The 16,780-nt window shown below is 51.9% G+C and overlaps 1 protein-coding gene across 1 annotated transcript in view; it reads right to left on the bottom strand.

The window, feature by feature from the left end:
• The window catches only part of DHX34 (DExH-box helicase 34), a 29,062-nt gene extending 21,063 nt beyond the window's left edge, over positions 1–7,999 (bottom strand). Inside the window, 3 exon segments of the mRNA XM_058280488.1 lie at positions 2,178–2,489; positions 4,396–5,390; positions 7,918–7,999. Coding sequence (XP_058136471.1) covers positions 2,178–2,489; positions 4,396–5,106 — 1,023 coding nt within the window. The 5' untranslated portion in view covers positions 5,107–5,390; positions 7,918–7,999.
• Between the last annotated feature and the right edge of the window lie 8,781 nt (positions 8,000–16,780).

Raw genomic sequence — 16,780 nt, 5'->3', positions numbered from 1 at the left:
CCACATGGGAGGTCCGCGGTTCAAACCCCGGGCCTCCTTGATCCGTGTGGAACTGGCCCATGAGCACTGCTGATGCGCGCAAGGAGTGCCCTGCCACGCAGGGGTGTCCCCCGCATAGGGGAGCCCCACGCGCAAGGAGTGCGCCCCGTAAGGAAAGCCGCCCAGTGCGAAAGAAAGTGCAGCCTGCCCAGGAATGGTGCCGCCCACACTTCCCGTGCCGCTGACGACAACAGAAGCAGACAAACAAGAAGCAGCAAAAAGACACAGAGAACAGACAACCGGGGGGGGGGGGGGGGTTAAATAAATAAATAAATCTTTAAAAAAAAAAAATTACTGATGACTTCAATATCAACAACATTTTCAGAGGTGGAGCCAGGATTGGAACTCTAGAAACCATTTCTAAGGAAGTGTCCTCCTTTTTATTCTAGCTTGAAGCAGAAGGCTGGGTGTAAGGATGGGAAGCCATAAGGAACGTGCACTCTGCAGACACTATGAGCATCAGAGCTGTTCCCGATCCAAAGGAACAAGAAGGGGTGTTGTTACCCAAACCACAAAGCACAGAGCCGCCTTGAAAGGAGCCATGACCTCCAGTTGAGGAACGCAGCCTCCTGGAGGCCTTGAGGACAGGGACAGACTCCCCTCTTGCCCTCTCATCTCCCACCAGCCAGCGGGATGTGAGAGGGCGAGGGGCCCGATGATGCAGTCCACACGCGTCAGCCCACAGGGAAGCCAGAAAGGCGGGGAAGGGAAGAGTGGGCCAGGAAGGCACACAGAAGCCCCCGGGCCTGGCCCGTGTCTGTCGGCGTGCAGGGCTGAAGTCCTGGCTCTGCCACTTCTGAGCTGTCTCTTGAACAACCGACTTCTCTCATCTGAGCTTCGGTGTTCCCCCCACGGGTAAAACAGGTAAAGGTAGTAGCGCAGGGCTCAGAACCACTCAGTCTGCAGTAAGGGGATCCCATGGGCTCTCATATGTTAACTGTGGCTCATGCAGGATACACTCCAAACACCTTAGCCTTGATCATCGCCGTTATTATTAATGACAAAAGTAATATGCAAGCCATAGCAACTCAGTGGAGAAAAAGGAGGAAAGTTCAGGGCCCAAGTTGAAGGGGAAACTAGGATGCTAAAAAGGACCTCAGCTGAGTCTGGATACAGAAAACTGTAAAAAGACCTAAAAAACATGATTTTTAATGAAGTTCCCTTTCTTGCATCCACCAGAGAGAATCAAGTGAGATCAGGCATGCTAAATGCAATGGAAGATCCACAGTTATCCCGAAATAAATCTGTTGTCCTTTCTTCCTGAGCATACTACATCCAGTGAGAGGCGACACCTTCCAGCCTCCCTTGCAGCTAGATGGGATGCGATGAACATGGAAGTGACCTGAGCAACTGCAAGGTCAAGTCCAACTTAAAGACAAGCTGCTTCCCCTGGGCTCTGGCTCTTTCCCTCTTCCTGCCAGCTCTGACCACGCAGACATGGACAACTCCCCAGGACGGTGGTTCTCAAAGAAGGGTGGTTTTTATTTTACAAGGGACAGTGGCAATGCCTTCAGGCATTTTTGGTGCCACAACTGGGGAGGGGGCGATACTGGCACCTAGTGGGCAGAGGCCAGGATGCTGCTGAGCATCCTACAATGCACAGCACAGCCCCCACAACAAAGGGTTACCCAGCCCAAATGTCAGTGAGGCTGAATTTGAGAAGCCTTGCCCAATGAGACAGCAGAGCAATGAGCACAGAGGAGCCTGGGTCCCTGAAAGACCACGTGGAACAGCGCTGCCCACCAGCCCGGACCAGCTGGACTGTTACATGAGAGAAATAAACTTCTATTTTATTTGAGCTTTTATATCTTGGGTTCCCTTTGTTACCACAGTTCTGCTTTTACTCTAACAAGCATTTAGCACTCTAGCTGGGGCCTTGCAAATGCTCAGGAAGAGTTCTATTTAATTTAATTTTTTTTTTTTAGGAGGTACCAGGGATTGAATCTGGGACCTCATCCATGTGAAGCAGGCACTCAACCACTGAGCTACACCCACTGCCCGGCGGTAGCTTTAAAAAGAAAGATAATGTTCTGAATTGAAGAGACGGGAAAGAGAACGCCAGCGAGGAGAAGGGAGCGGTCCCGGTTTGGCCAGAGGCCGGGTGAGGTCTGGGGCGGAGGAGGCGGCAAAGCACTGACCGTGATGGGGAAGAGCCTCCCGGGCACCTGCACCACCGGGGCGCTGCCGAAGTAGCTGGAGAAGAGCGAGATGTTGATGGTGGCCGACATGAGGATGACCTTGAGGTCAGGCCGCCGGGGCAAAAGGCGCCGCAGGATGCCCAGGAGGAAGTCGTTGTGGAGGTGCCGCTCGTGCACCTCATCCACGATCAGGACCTGGTACTGGGGGAGGCTGGGCTCCCGCTGCATTTGCCTCAGGAGCAGCCCCACCGTCAGGAACACGATCTTGGTGGCCGCCGAGCGCGTGCTCTCAAAGCGGATCTGGTAGCCGACCTGGGGGCGGGTGGGGGTGGGCGGTCAGGAGTGGACCCTGGGCCTGGCACCAGGCCCTCATCCTGCCCAAACTGAACATCGGAGCGGGTGCCATGCCCACGCATCAGACTCGGGGGTCCAGCCTGGTGAGCGCCAGCCCTGCCACTCGGTGCCACTGACCCTGGGCAAGCAATTCCATCTCCCGGGGACACACTTTTTCCTCCTCGCTACTGGGAGGCTTAAATGTGATGATGCACATGAAGGGTCTGAAACAGCACCTAGTGTGTAATACTAATCGTTTATGGCAGTAATAGTTCACCTTTTTTTGACTCCTTCTTATGTGGCAGGAACTACTCTAAAGGCTCTATGTGTTTCAACTTCTTTCAGCCTCACAACCACACAATGGAACAACTACTGCTAGTCTCATCTCACAAATGGGGACACTGTGGCACAGAGAAGTAAAGCTACTCGCTCAACTCCCGCAGCCAAGAAGTGGTACTGAGAGAAAAGGTGTCTTAATCCCTAGCTCAGAGCATATGCAAAAAAAAAAAAAAAACAATTCCAGATGGATTACAGATCTAAATATGAACGCTTTTAAATAAAATTTAAAAAGCCTAGAAGAACATCTTTGTGATGTTAAAGTAGGCAAAGATTTCTTAAATAGGAATCAGAAAGTGCTAACCATAAAAAGAAAATGACTAAGTGAATTATACTTGAATTCAAAGACACCATCAGGGGTGGGGGCGGTGGGGGTGAATGGGGACCTCATTTTTTTTAATGTAATATTTTTAAAAAATGAATAAATAAAAAAAAAAACAAAAATAACAAAGACACCATCAGAGAATGCAAGGCAATTCAGCGGATGGGAGGAGACAGTTACAACGCACGAAGCCTGCAAAAGACTCAGATCCCCAATCCATAAAGATCTCCCTTCAATCAAGAAGAAAGAGAGCCAACCCAATAGACAAATGGGAAAAGGACCTGAACGGGCACTTCACAAAGAGGATCTCCAATGGCTAATCAATCTACTAAAAGGTGCTCAGGGTCCTTAGCCACCAGGAAAAGGCAAATTAAGGCCTACAATGCAAATTAAAATGAGATGACCACGACACACCCAGCAGAAAAGTGCCAGCAAACAGCTCTAGCACCACCAAGTGCTGGTGACCATGTGGAACTGGCTGCTGGGAGGAGGGGAAACTGGTACAACCACTTTGCAAAACTAAAGCTAAACATACACGCAAATCAGACTCAGCGGCTTCCCTTCCAGATACAAACCCAACAGAAATATGGACCGAAAGACAACAAAAGACATTACTATGATGAATGCACACACTGTGATCATACTAAAATACTAAAAGCCACCAATGGTTTAAAAATAAAAGAAGACATTCCTACCTCTCACTGGAGTCCACTTTAAGAGAATGAAATTCAGACAGAGAGAGAGAGAGAGAGGGCACAGGAAGCAAGAAGCTGAAAAGCCAGAAGAGAAGGAAGCGACCAGGAGATACCCAGGTGCCTTGCCCCGTGACAGGGGAGTATCTCCAGCCACCAGGCCCGGATGCCCCGGTCTTTGGGGAGAAAGCATCACCTCGATGAGCCTTGATTTGGACATTCTCCCGGCCTCAAAACCATGGGGTGAATTTAAAGCCCCACGGTTTAAGCCGACCCACTGCACTGTGTTTGCTTGGGCCTCCTAGGAAACGACAACTGCTTTGTAGGACGTCTCCAATTTTTTGCTCTTCAAGGGCTGTACCATGTAGCATAACACCTTTGTCACACGGACCATACCCGAAGCCAATCTGTAGATAAACTTCTAGAAGCATCGCCACTGGGCCAAAGGGAAAGTGCTTTGGTAACCTCTGTTGATGATGACATCTGGGCAGGCAGCCCACTCCCCCAAGCTCGCATACCCGCTGTACCCCCTCACCTGTGACCCATACTGACTGAGGCTCTCAAAGCCAACGCGCTTGGCAAGCGAGATGCAGGCGATTCGCCGAGGCTGGGTGCACGCCACGTGGCTGAAGCCGGCCGCCAGCAGGTACTGGGGCACCTGAGTAGACTTGCCACAGCCCGTGTCACCTGCCACCACCACCACCTGGTGCTCCCTCAGCGTCTGCAGGATGCGGCTCCCGTACTGGGCGATGGGAAGCGCCGCCCGCTCACGCTGCAGTTTGGCCAGCCGCCCGAAGGCCTGCTTCTGGCCAAAGTCCAGGTAGTGCAACAGGGCCCGGCGGAACTCAGACACTCTCTCTGGGGGCAGGCGCCCACCCTGCCCGCGAAAGCCCCGGGTGTCAGGGCCGAGGATGGAGAGGTTGATGCGGTACCGAGGGTCGTAAGTGTCAGGTAGGTCAGCCAGGGCCGCAATGCTGCGCTTGGGGTATCCGGGGTCTTTCTCCTCCCTCCTGGTGGCTGTCTTGAGATTCTGGAATCTCTGCAAGCGCTCGAAGAAGGTCCAGAACTTCTGGCATTCCTCAGAACCCTGGCGGATGTAGTCCTCATCACGGAAGAAGGCGTCTTCCAAGAGGCTCCGTGTCTCTGGGGAGCTCCAGTCCCATCTCTCTGGGGTCTCTTCCTCACGGGTAGCCCGGGGGTGGTGGTCTCGGTGACCCCTGCCCTCCCTTGTTCTGGGAGGAGGCATGCTGCTGACCACAACACTGTCACAAAATCGGCCTCGGTTCTGATCACCTGGACCAAATGCTCTCACCCATTCCTCACCTCAAGGCCAGAGGGAGAGGCTGACGCCTGCAACAAGGAACTGCTTTTTCTTCAGAGCCGAGTTTCTTCTTATTGAGAATATGGGACCAACACAGGCAAAAGAGTAAGTGACCAGGGGCCTGGGTCAAGCTTGTGATACGCAGGGTGCCTCACAACTCCAGCAGCAATCTCTGAGATGGACACAGGTTCATCCTGGGTTTTCAGGCCCTGAATAGTTGGGGGGGGGAGAGGCAGGGAGCAGATGTTCATTCATTCATTTTCAGAATCACTTACTGAAAGTCTATTTCTCAAGCACTGGACTAGAAGCCAGGGGTACAGTATTAAGCATGATCACCAGTGACCCTCACAGAGCTCATGGTCAGATGAGAGACAGTCCCCACCAGACTGTGACAAGCCAGAGTGAGTGGGGCTGGGCTGTAGGAAGCCCAGGGAGTTCTGGGGGCCCAAAGGAGGTACCTGACTCTGGGATGTCAGCAAAGGATCCCCGGAGCGGGGCATGTTTGATCTGAGATTTGAAGAACTGTAGGCCACATGGCTAATCAACTACAGAACTTTGGCCCCAAAACATGGGAGAGGTATGGTGTAAGGAAATGAGTAAGGCCAGGGGTTCTTAATCTGGGGTCCCCTGAGCTTCAGGACACCAGGGAATCCTCTGAAATTAAACACAAAATTTTCAAGTAGCCTGTTACATGTTTTTGCTTGCCTGGCACCTCCCTTTTCCTTTCTGCTAACAGTACCCCCCTTCTTTTAAAGAACAGCCCTGTCCCCACTCCACACGGTTCTGACCACCTCTAAGTCCCAGAACCCCCTACGGTTGGGCAAGTGACGAAAGGCCTGACCAGTCGTGGCACCCGACTCCTCCTTTAACCAGTGACTGGTCTGAGGAGTGAACACATGCCCCAGGCAGGGCCAGTCAGGGGCCTCTCCAGGATTTACACTCAGGTATCAGGACTCTATTGCTAGAGAAACACCTGCATGTGAGCAGAACGAGGCATGCGCAAGGATGGTCCTGTGTAACTGAGGAGATAAGAGGAGGAGGGAGAAGGCGAGAAAGAAGCCTGGCCCATCACTACATGCTTGAAGCCTAGTTCTCTCCAACCCTCCTCTTTCCAAAAATGGCTATTTTTTTGTTTTGTTTAACGTTGGGTTGTTGACTCTCAGCTGAAAAACTCCTGACTAGTAAAGAGCACACCCTTGTGTGTGCAGTTTTCTGGAAGGTCATCACTCGGATTCTTTTTTTTTTTTTTTAGGAGGTACTGGGAATTGAACCTAGAACCTCGTACATGGGAAGAAGGCACTCAACCACTCAGCTACACCCACTCCCCAATCACTCAGATTCATCAAGGAGCTAATGAATTCAGAAGACTTCAGCACCTTCTTTTATGGGCTTTGTTTGGAGTCAGGCAGATCTGGATTTGAATCTTAGCCTCACCTTTTTCTAGATGTGTGACCACCAACAAATTAATTCCTTGAGGCGGATTTCTTTACCTATAAAATGGAGACAATACCCATCTCAAGATATTAGCAATGTTTATCATCTAGCCTGGTAAAGGGAAGCGCTATTCAGGCCAAGTACTTTTCCTTATTATAAGAGATGACAAACATAAGGAAAACAGTGAGAGAAACCGTGGGCATGTAACCTGGGAAATTTTAGACCCGAAGGCCACAATCTGACTTCATAATGGTATTAGCAATGCTTTCACCTATACTAAAGGGCCATCACGGAAGGAAGTTCAGAGACTCGATCCCTGCAGCCCCAGGAGGATGAACGAAGGCCAACCATGAAGTACCTAGAGCCAGATATGGGTGTCACGTGAGTAAGAAAAGGCGTAGACTGTGAGGAGTGTGCATCACTTCTGGGTAAACCACCAGTCCGGTTGGTGCCAGGGTTGCTGGACACAGAATTCCTGTACTGGGAGAGGCCTGAGCCATTCTCAGAAAGGGACAGAGACACTGCAAAGGAGACCATTCCTTTCAGGCTGAACACTGCCTATCCAGTGGGCCCACAGACTCGAGGAATCCATTCTTTTAGGCAATCTTTTAGATTTTCTGGGTCTACTGGTTTCTCTATAACCCTGTCACTGGCCATCTTTTGGCCTCTTTGCCTAATTCTCCTAAGCTCACTGCCTTTTGGGGTTTTCTCCATTTCCCTCTCTTCCCTCCCAGGCTCTCCACTTCCAGGCTTTGTCTTTTCTGGTGTATCTAGTTAACCATCCTCATCTCTGTTCCCTTTCCTAATCTAATCTCTTCATTTGTATGACGCACTTCCTCTCTCATTCTTTATTATTATTATTATTTTGGTTTGATTTTCTCTTAATTCCAACCAGCTCTTTCTCCATTTGACTCCATTTCTCTTTAGTTCACAATGTCTTTCTCATTTTCTGTTTTAATCTTTTAGTCTCTCTCCACTTCTAACTCTCCATTCCTATCTCTTTCTCTATCTCGATAATCTCTTCACCTCTTTTCACTCCTCCATGGAATACTCTGTCTCCTAATTGTCTGAAGCGCCGATTTTTCAACTCTTCTTTTCGGGTCTCCATTGCTCACAGGTTCGAGCCTCTGTCCCTTACGCTCTGTCAGGGGCGCTCAGGCCCATCTCCGTCCGCCTGTCGCGGCCCCTCGGCCTCCTCCCACACATATTCTCGGCTCCAGAGTCTCCTCCACCCCCAGAGTCCCTCCCAAGCTGCCACGACCCGACCAGACTCCGGCCGCCGCCGTCGCCCCTAGCCCTCACCTCGCCAACAGCCGCGAAAGTCTCAACTTCCGGTTCCACGCGCTCTTCCCGCCTTGAAGATATTCCTGCGCCTGCGCACGCCACCCTCAGGGCCCGCCCCGCTGCTGAGGGAGGAGCCTGCCGGGAGATGCAGGCGCCGGCGTCTCACCCTGCGCCTGCGCACAGCACGCTCCGGCCCCGCCTAGCGTGGGCAAGTGCCTCGGGGGACGCTGCGCCCTCTAGCTGCGGACCAACGCGCTGCCGCGGAGTCCGCAAGCCCTTCTCCCACTCCCGACTTCTCCAACCCCAGATGGGAAGCCCGGTTTAGCCCAGGGAGGGAGCTGGCCTAGGCTCAGACTTTATTAAAAGTCCATGATCAGTCTCTTAATGCATGATTAACCCAGTCAATTCACTAATAAATAATCCAACTCAGTCCCCAGTTGCCGGAAACATCTGGCACGGTAAAAGTTGAGTGAATGACTGAACGAAATAAGTGGGTCCCCGCAGTGCTAGAGGGTCAGTGTTTGCAGGACTAAGCCTCAGTTAAAAGATGAGGATAATACCTGTCTTTCGGGATTTGGTGGAAAAATAAATGAAAAAAAAATGCGCATGAAGTATGTGGACTGCTTTGCTCACTACTATACTCATAGATGCTCAATAAAGGTTAGATCTTATTATGATTATTACATCTTCGCCATCCTCCTCCTTTTTCCTTAGGATAATATTGATGTTAAGAAGGTACAGCTTCCAGTTCTGGAGTGGGCTCTGGGCACTGGGATACAGACAAAGTCCCTGTTCCCATGGAGCTCACCATTTAGTGGGGGAGACAGAGCCAGCTACATAAATAAAAATAAACCGTATGTGAAAGCAGTATTGCATGCTAAACGGGGGTGGGGAGGTGGGATAAAAGCGTAGTGGGGATGAGTGAAGCTATGTTAAGTGGCATGATCAGAGAAGATACTCAGATAAAGTAACAGCTGAGCAAAGAGCTAAAAAATAAATAAATAAATAAATAAAGCCAGGCCACAAACCAGGGGATTTCTGGGGCATGGTTGGGAGCGGGTGGAATTTTAGCAGCGGAAACAGTAGATCAAAGACAGGGGTGGACGTGTGGGGCTGGCCCATGCACAGTGCTGATGCACGCAGGGAGTGCCCTGCCACGCAGGGGTGTCCCTCGCGTAGGGGAGCCCCACGCGCAAGGAGGGCGCCCCTAAGGACAGCCGCTCAGCGTGAAAGAAAGTGCAGCCTGCCCAGGAATGGCGCTGCCCACACTTCCCGTGCCACTGACGACAACAGAAGCGGACAAAGAAACAAGACGCAGCAAATAGACACAGAGAACAGACAACTGGGGGAAGGGGGGGAATTAAATAAATAATAAATAAATCTTAAAAAAAGAAAAAAAAAAGACAGGGGTGGAAACAAACTCAGTGAGTTCAAGGAACAGCAAGGAGGCTGGCGTGGCTGGGGTACAGTGAGGGAAGGGGTAAGGGAGGTGTGAGGTGGGGGATGATACAGCTTGGAAGGACTTCAGCTTCTAATCTGAGTGAGGTGGGAGCCATGGGAGGAGTTTGAGCTGAGGAGGGACCCGACCTGACCTAGATTTTAACAGGATCCTCTGACTCTGGTGTGGGGAACAGCATATAGGGGACCAAGATGAGAAAAGGACACCAGTGAGCAGGCCACCGCCACATCCAGTGTGAGATGGTAGCAGGTAGACCAGGGTGGCGGCAGAGGAGGCTGTGTGAAGTGGTTGGCTCTTGGAGATATTCTGAAGGTAGGATCCAGAGGGTTGGCTTACAGTTTGGCTGTGAAATGTGAAAGAGAGAGACATCAAGGTTTTTGACTGAAGGACCTGAAAATGTGGTTTTGGGCTGCTATTAACTGACATCAGAAAGATGTGGGAGGAGGGTTGAAAAAGAAAATCCAGAGTTCTTTTGGGGGGCATATTAAGATTTGAGCCATGCATTGGACATCCAATTGGGATGTGAAGTGAGTGGGCAGTTGTATGTAATTATCAAAATCTTTGGGAAACAGCCCCACACAGAGAATTCATGTGTTATCAAAAGAAGAAGTGGAAGAAATGAGTGAACTGAGCAATCTGCTTAAAACTTCCAAATGTGAACTACTAAAGTTTAAGAAAGAAGAAGAAATCCTAAGGAAAATGGAAGGAAGTAAATAAGACATGTGAAACCAAGAAGAAAGTCAGGGAAGCAGATGAGACTCAAGCAGTTGAGTACCCGCCTACCATATCAGAAGTCCTGGGTTTGGTTCCCAGTGCACCCTTTTTTTTTTTAAAGATTTATTTTTTATTTATTTCTCTCCCCTTTCCCCCCCCCCCCAGTTGTCTGCTCTCTGTGTCCATTCACTGTGTGTTCTGTGTCTGCTTGTATTCTTGTCAGCAGTACCCAGAATCTGTGTCTCTTTTTGTTGTGTCATCTTGTTGTGTCAGCTCTCCGTGTGTGCGGCGCCATTCCTGGGCAGGCTACACTTTTTTCGCACTAGGCGGCTTTCCTTAGGGGGCGCACTCCTTGTGCGTGGGGCTCCCCTATGCAGGGGACACCCCTGTGTGGCAGGGCACTCCTTGTGCACATCAGCACTGCGCTTGGGCCACTTCATCACATGGGTCAGGAGGCCCTGGGTTTGAACCTTGGACGTCCCATGTGGTAGGCGGATGCTCTATTAGTTGAGCCAAATCTGCTTCCCCCCAGTGCATCCTAAAGAAGACAAGCAAGGCAGCGAGCTGTCATGAAGAGCTGGCGCAGCAAAGCTGATGCAACAAAGTGATGCAACAAAGAGACACAACAAGCAGGGAGCAGAGGTGGCTCAGGAGATTGGGCATGTCCCTCCCACATGACCGGTCCTGGATTCGGTTCCCAGTGCCTCCTAAAAAAAGAAGACAAGGAGACACAGAGAGCAGATAGCGAGAGCAAACAAACGGGGGTAGTGGTGGTAAATAAATAAATAAAAATCTTTTTAAAAAGAAAAGGAGAAAGCCACAAGAGAGCAGATGTGGCTCAAGCAGCTGAGCATCCGCCTCCCACATGGGAGGTCCCAGGTTTGACAAACAAGCAACAAGCAATCAAGGAAACACCAAGCAAAACAAAACAAAAACGAGCAGGGAGCAGATGTGGCTCAAACTGTTGAGCACCCACCTACCACATGGAAGGTCCCAGGTTCGGTTCCCGGTGCCTCCTAAGGAAACAATAGGCAAACAGACGAGGGAGCCATCTCAGGGAGTGGGGAAAGAGGAAAGCCACAACCTATCCAAGAGCAGAGTTGAGATTACTTCTTGGAAAAACCATTAAGACCTGGTTCTTTGAAAACATAAGGAACTCAATTTTAGGCTGTAAGTGAAAAAAAAAAAAAAAAAGTACAGCTAACCAAAATTAGTAATGAAAAACAGAAAGTTACCATGAAGTCCAACCATTATCACATATTTACATTTGACCTTTAAACATTCTACATACATCCAGAATCTTCTCTCCCTTCTCATCCCATATCCATCTCCCACCAACCCATACTTCACGGTCCAACTCCGTAAGTCTACTCACTGTATTTAGTTCATATCAGTGACTTGATCATAACACAGTATAACGAACGTAACAAACACTGTTGATTTATGGATGTGATTATGGCTGAGTAGCCTAGGGAGCTTACTGTGAGTTGGAGGATAGCTGAAGATAATATTGGGAATATTTAAGAATGATATTGGAAATAGACGAGGATTGTGGTTAACAGTATAAATATAGGAATGTTCTACTCCAGGGTGTTAGGAATGTACTAAGAATGTGAGGATACGTGGAGAAAATAAACTAATGTAATTTATGGGCTATAGTTAACAATAATATTGTAATGTTTTTGTGGCAAAAGCAACATTGGTACTATATTAAATCTAAAGGTAAAAAAAAGAATATGATGTTTGGTTTTATAATATGAAAACAATTAAGCACTTTTTCCTTTTTTCCCTTATTAAGGAGACCTTGACTATGTCATTTAACTAATTTGCGTTCATTTGAACACTAGAGGAACAACTGAGTTGGCAGCTGGAATTAGATGAAATAAAAATGCCTGAAAAAGAACTTTATAGGGTAGTGTTTCCATAACTTGTTTTTTGGTTTTTTCTCTCCACTCCCCGCCCCGCCTCCAGGTGTCTGTTCTCTGTGCCCATTCACTGTGTGTTCTTCTGTGTCCACTTGTATTCTTGTCAGCGGCACGGGGAATCCCTGTCTCTTTTTTTGTTGTGTCATCTTGCTGCAACAGCTCTCCGCGTGTGCAGCACCACTCCTGGGCAGGCTGCACTCTTCGTGCTGGGCAGCTTTCCTTGCAGGCGCACTCCTTGCGTGCGGGGCTCCCCATGCAGGGTACACCCCTGCGTGGCAGGGCACTCCTTGTGCACATCAGCACTGCGTGTGGGCCAGCTCACCCCCCAGGTCAGGAGGCCCTGGGTTTGAACCCTGGACCTCCCATGTGGTAGGCGGATGCTGTATGAGTTGAGCCAAATTTGCTTCCCTCCATAACTTGTTGAGCTGCCTTTTCTGTTCTTTCATTTTCGTGATTTTGAAATAAAGTTGTTAATAAAAAGAAAAGTTACAACAGACATAAAAGTTATTTTTAAAGATCAAGGGAATTCTAAGTAAAATTGCAAAAATGCCTTAGAAAGTTTCCCTGAAATTGATTCTTCTTAATAAAAAATAAAGCCAATGCAATGGAACAGAAAACTTTTCTCAAAAACACCAAGGACTCTTTTTTTTTAGGTTATCAAAGAACTCTCCATAATGGCACCTGGCCCCAATTGATTTACGTGGGGATTTTTCCAACTCCTCGAGAAATTATATAAATTATCCCATAACATAACTCATTTGACAAGTCAGTCTTGGTCTTCATAATTCATATGTGAAAATTCTGAATAAAATGCCAGGGAATAAAATGTGTATTTTTGAGAACTATGTGTCCCTGTGTGAGATAAAAGAAAAAGAGGTAGCAAGAAAGCTGTCCCAGCGTCAGTGAGCTTACGTTCTAGTTGGGAGAAACAGGGAATAGACAAAGATAGCTTGGCTCTTTCTAAGCCCTGGGATCAGCTTGGAAGAGCAGGGGAGAGACAGAAATGAAAGTGGCCCAGTTGGTGCCCTTGGGGAATTTACGGTCTACCTAGGAACCTGGGTCCCAGAAACTCAGAAAGGGAGGAACATTTATTTCCTGGGAGGAGAATGAATCGGGGAGGGCTCCCTGGTGGAGGTGTCATGTCATCAAGGCCTTGAAGGAAGATTTTGGTGATTAAGAGCATGGACATTGGAGCTGAGCAAACCGGGGAGCGAACCCTAGCTCTATGCTTTGCTGTGTGATCTCGGGCAAATGAATGCCCCTCTCTGACCCTCAGCTTGTAAAATGGAGCACCTCACCCCTATCTCCCCAGTTTATAGTGAGGATTACTTTAAAGGAGAAACTATGTGGAAAGTGCTGTGATTTAAAAGTCCCGTAGAGGTGAAAATGGGGGGAAGATTCTATAACACCTCTGTCCGCTAGAACTTTCTGCAACGATGGACCTGCTCTCTATCTGTGATGCCCAAGAAGGTAGCCTCCAGCCACCTGGAGCTCTTACCACGGAAACGTGGCCAGTGCGACTGAGGAGTACCTATAATTGGCCAGTGATGACGGAGGCGACCCGTGCGCCGTGGCTGCCACGACAGCAGCTCCTCGCGGCCAGTTCTCGCCTGTTGTCGCTCGGCAGTGTCTAGAGCCGGGTCCACAGCTGCACCTGCCGGGCAGCAGTCCATGAGAATTCATTTAGCCGCTCCCCAAGTATCTTCCTTTCCTCGGGCTGCCGGAACCAAGTGCCACCAGCTGGGGGGCTTAAAATGACAGAGATGTATTCAGTCATGCTTCTGCAGGCCAGACGTCCAAACTCGAGGTGCTGGGGGGCCACGTTCCCTCTGAAGGCTGAGGGGAGACTGTCCCCTTGACTCTTGCAGCTGCCGGCAGCTCCAGGCCTCCCTGGGTTTGGGGCCACCTCACTCCGCTCTCGGCGTCCGTCTTCACGGGACCTTCCCCCCCACCGTGTCCTGTGTCCCTCAAATCTCCCTCTGCCTTTCTCTTCTAGGGACGCCTGTCACGGGATTTAGGACTCGACCGACCTCCAGGAGGATCTCATCTGAGATCCTCATCTCAAGTACAAAGGACGTCGACAAACACCTTTTTCCAAACAAGGTCCCCACCCACAGGTTCCAGGGCTCAGGGCTCGGGTATATCTTTGGGGAGAGGGACAGTCAACCCACTGCGGATAACAAACAGGGCAGAAGGGCTGTGTCTCTGCCCGGAGCACCAGCTGGAGGAAAGTCCAGAGGTGGCGCCCAGTGCTCTGTATCAGTGTCTGACAGCTGCTATAACAAGTCACCACGTATTCGTGGCCTAAAGCAATGCAAATTTAGTCTCCAACGGTTCTGAGGGCCAGAAGTCCAAAACCAAAGCTCTTCCTGGAGGCTCCGGCGAGAGACCGTGCCCTGGCCTTTTCCAGCGTCTGCAGGCTCCCTGCACTCCTCGGCGCACGGCCTCTGCCCCACCTCAGCCTGACACCTGCCTTTGTGACACATCACCTACACCTGCCTCTGGCAAGGACGTTCAGGGACCCCCCCCTCTCCCCCCCCGTCTTGAGGGCCTCAACTTAAGCCCATCTGCGAAGTCCCTTTTGCCATATAAGGGAACATGTTCGCAGGTGCAGGGGTTGGGGCATTTTTAAGGGCCACTGCTCAGCCTGCCACAGCTGGAGCAGAAATGTGTCCAGGGTGGGGGGCGGGACCTGGGGAGACAGAACAAAGGAGCTTGGACATGGCCTTTCCCTCAAAACATCACCTGCCCGCCTCCCATCACCTCTTCTGCGATTACCCTCATCCGAGTTGCCATCGCCGCTTGCTTGGACCAGTGCAGTAGCCTCCTCCCCTCCACGCTAGCCTCACCCCACCCCGACTCCACCAGAGTCTAGTCTCTACTAGAAGGATCCTGTTAAACCCAAGTCAGGTCAAGATACTCCTCTGCTCAGAACAGGGTTGCCAAATTTGGGGCGGGGAAAGGAGGATTATAGAATGCCCATTGGAATTTGAATTTCAGATCAAAAACAAATAATTATGTAGTATAAGTATGTTCAGGCATTGCATGAGGCATATTTATACTAAAAAGCACTTGTTGCTGATCTGAAATTCAAATTTCACGGGGTGTCCAGTATTTTTTATGGCAACCCTAGCTCAGAACTCTTACCACGGCTTCCAAAAACCTTACCATGGCGTAGCAGGCTGACAAAATCTTCCCTCCCACTGCCTCTCTGCCCTCACCTCTCACCAATCTCCCACCTTCTCACTCTGCTACATCCACGCTGGCCGCCTGCCTCACTGTTCCTGGAATATGCCAAGTGCATCGTGCCTCGGGGCCTTTGCACGTGCTGCCCCCTCTGCGTGGAATGCTTTCCCCCCAGACTCAAGCAAGGCTCCTCGCTCTTTTCCTCAGGTCTTGGCTCAAGAATCACCCTACTAAAGGGGCCTTGCCTGTCACAAGCGGCATATCCCTGCCCCACTCAGCCCTCTTTGCCCCTTCATCCAACTTTCGGTTTCTTAACTCTTAACCAGTTCCCAACATACCCGTATTCCCTTCCTGACTTGTCTCTCCACACTTGCTAGAATGTGAGCTTCGTGAGGGCAGAGATTTGTGTCTTTCTGTGTATCCCCGGAGCCTGTAACAGGACCTGGCCTGTAGCAGGCACACAATCAACATTTGTTGAATGAACAAAGGAATAAACGGAGTGACATTGCTGAGTCCTGGATCCAGCTGTGCCTGAAGCCAGCATTTGTGAAAGGCGATATGAAAAATACAAACCAGTGTCCCTCCAGCCTACACCCCCGTGTCCGACACCAGCTCAAGGGCGCTGGGCTTTCCTGCTGACCACGGTGTCATCATCGTCCCCGGACTCCCTCAGGGGGCCCAGCGACTTGCGTCTGGCAGCGACCTGCGCAGTCGAGTCCGCCCAAAATACAGGAAGAGCAGGGGGTTGAGGCCGCTTTGAGCCAGGGCGAGGCCCACCACCAGGGGTTCCGCCCGCAGGGCCCAGGCCAGGAGCTTGGGGCGCGGGGCGCGGGGCGCGGGGCGGGGCGGCGAGGGACCAGAGCCAGCGCGTGGTAGGGGGGCCCAGCGGACAAAGAACCCGGTGCCGACGGCTGTGCCCGGGCGCCAGGGGCGGCGGGCGGGCGCAGGCCCGCAGGGACCCCGACAGCGGGCCACCACGGCCAGCGGCCCCAGGGAAGCCGAAGAGGAACCGGCCGGCGGCCCACCGCGCACTCGGCGCCCGCGTCGGCCGCCCGAAGTCCAGCGCGCCACTCCAGGCGCGGGGGAAAGTGCTCGCGCTGCTGCCGGCGGGCGGCGGCCGAGGCGCGGTCAGCAACAGGGCCAGGCCCCAGGCGCCCCGCAGGCGGCCCGAGCGCCCGCAGGCCCGGGGCGGCGGGCAGCGCGGCCAGGAGCAGCGCGGGGGGTGCAGGGCCGGCGGGGGCCGCGGCGGGGCAGCGCCAGGAGCAGCGCGGGGGGTCTGGCAGGGCCCCGGCAGGGGCGCGGTGGGCAGCGCCAGGAGCAGCGCGGGGGCGTGCAGGGCCGGCAGGGGCGGCGGGCAGCGCCAGGAGCAGCGCGGGGGAGCGTGCAGGGCCGGCTGGGGGCCGCGGCGGGCAGCGCCAGGAGCAGCGCGGGGGTGGCTAGCAGGGGCCGGCAGGGGGGCGCGGCGGGCGCGCCAGGAGCAGCGCGGGGGGTGCAGGGGCCGGCAGGGGGCGCCGGCGCGGGGAGCGCGGCCAGGGAGCAGCGCGGGGGCGTGCAGGGCCGGCAGGGGCGCGGCGGGAGGCGCCAGGAGCAGCGCGGG

This window comes from Dasypus novemcinctus, chromosome 18, assembly GCF_030445035.2.
Source record: "Dasypus novemcinctus isolate mDasNov1 chromosome 18, mDasNov1.1.hap2, whole genome shotgun sequence".
NCBI classification, from domain to species: domain Eukaryota; kingdom Metazoa; phylum Chordata; class Mammalia; order Cingulata; family Dasypodidae; genus Dasypus; species Dasypus novemcinctus.
This window is presented reverse-complemented; position numbering and strand designations above follow the sequence as displayed.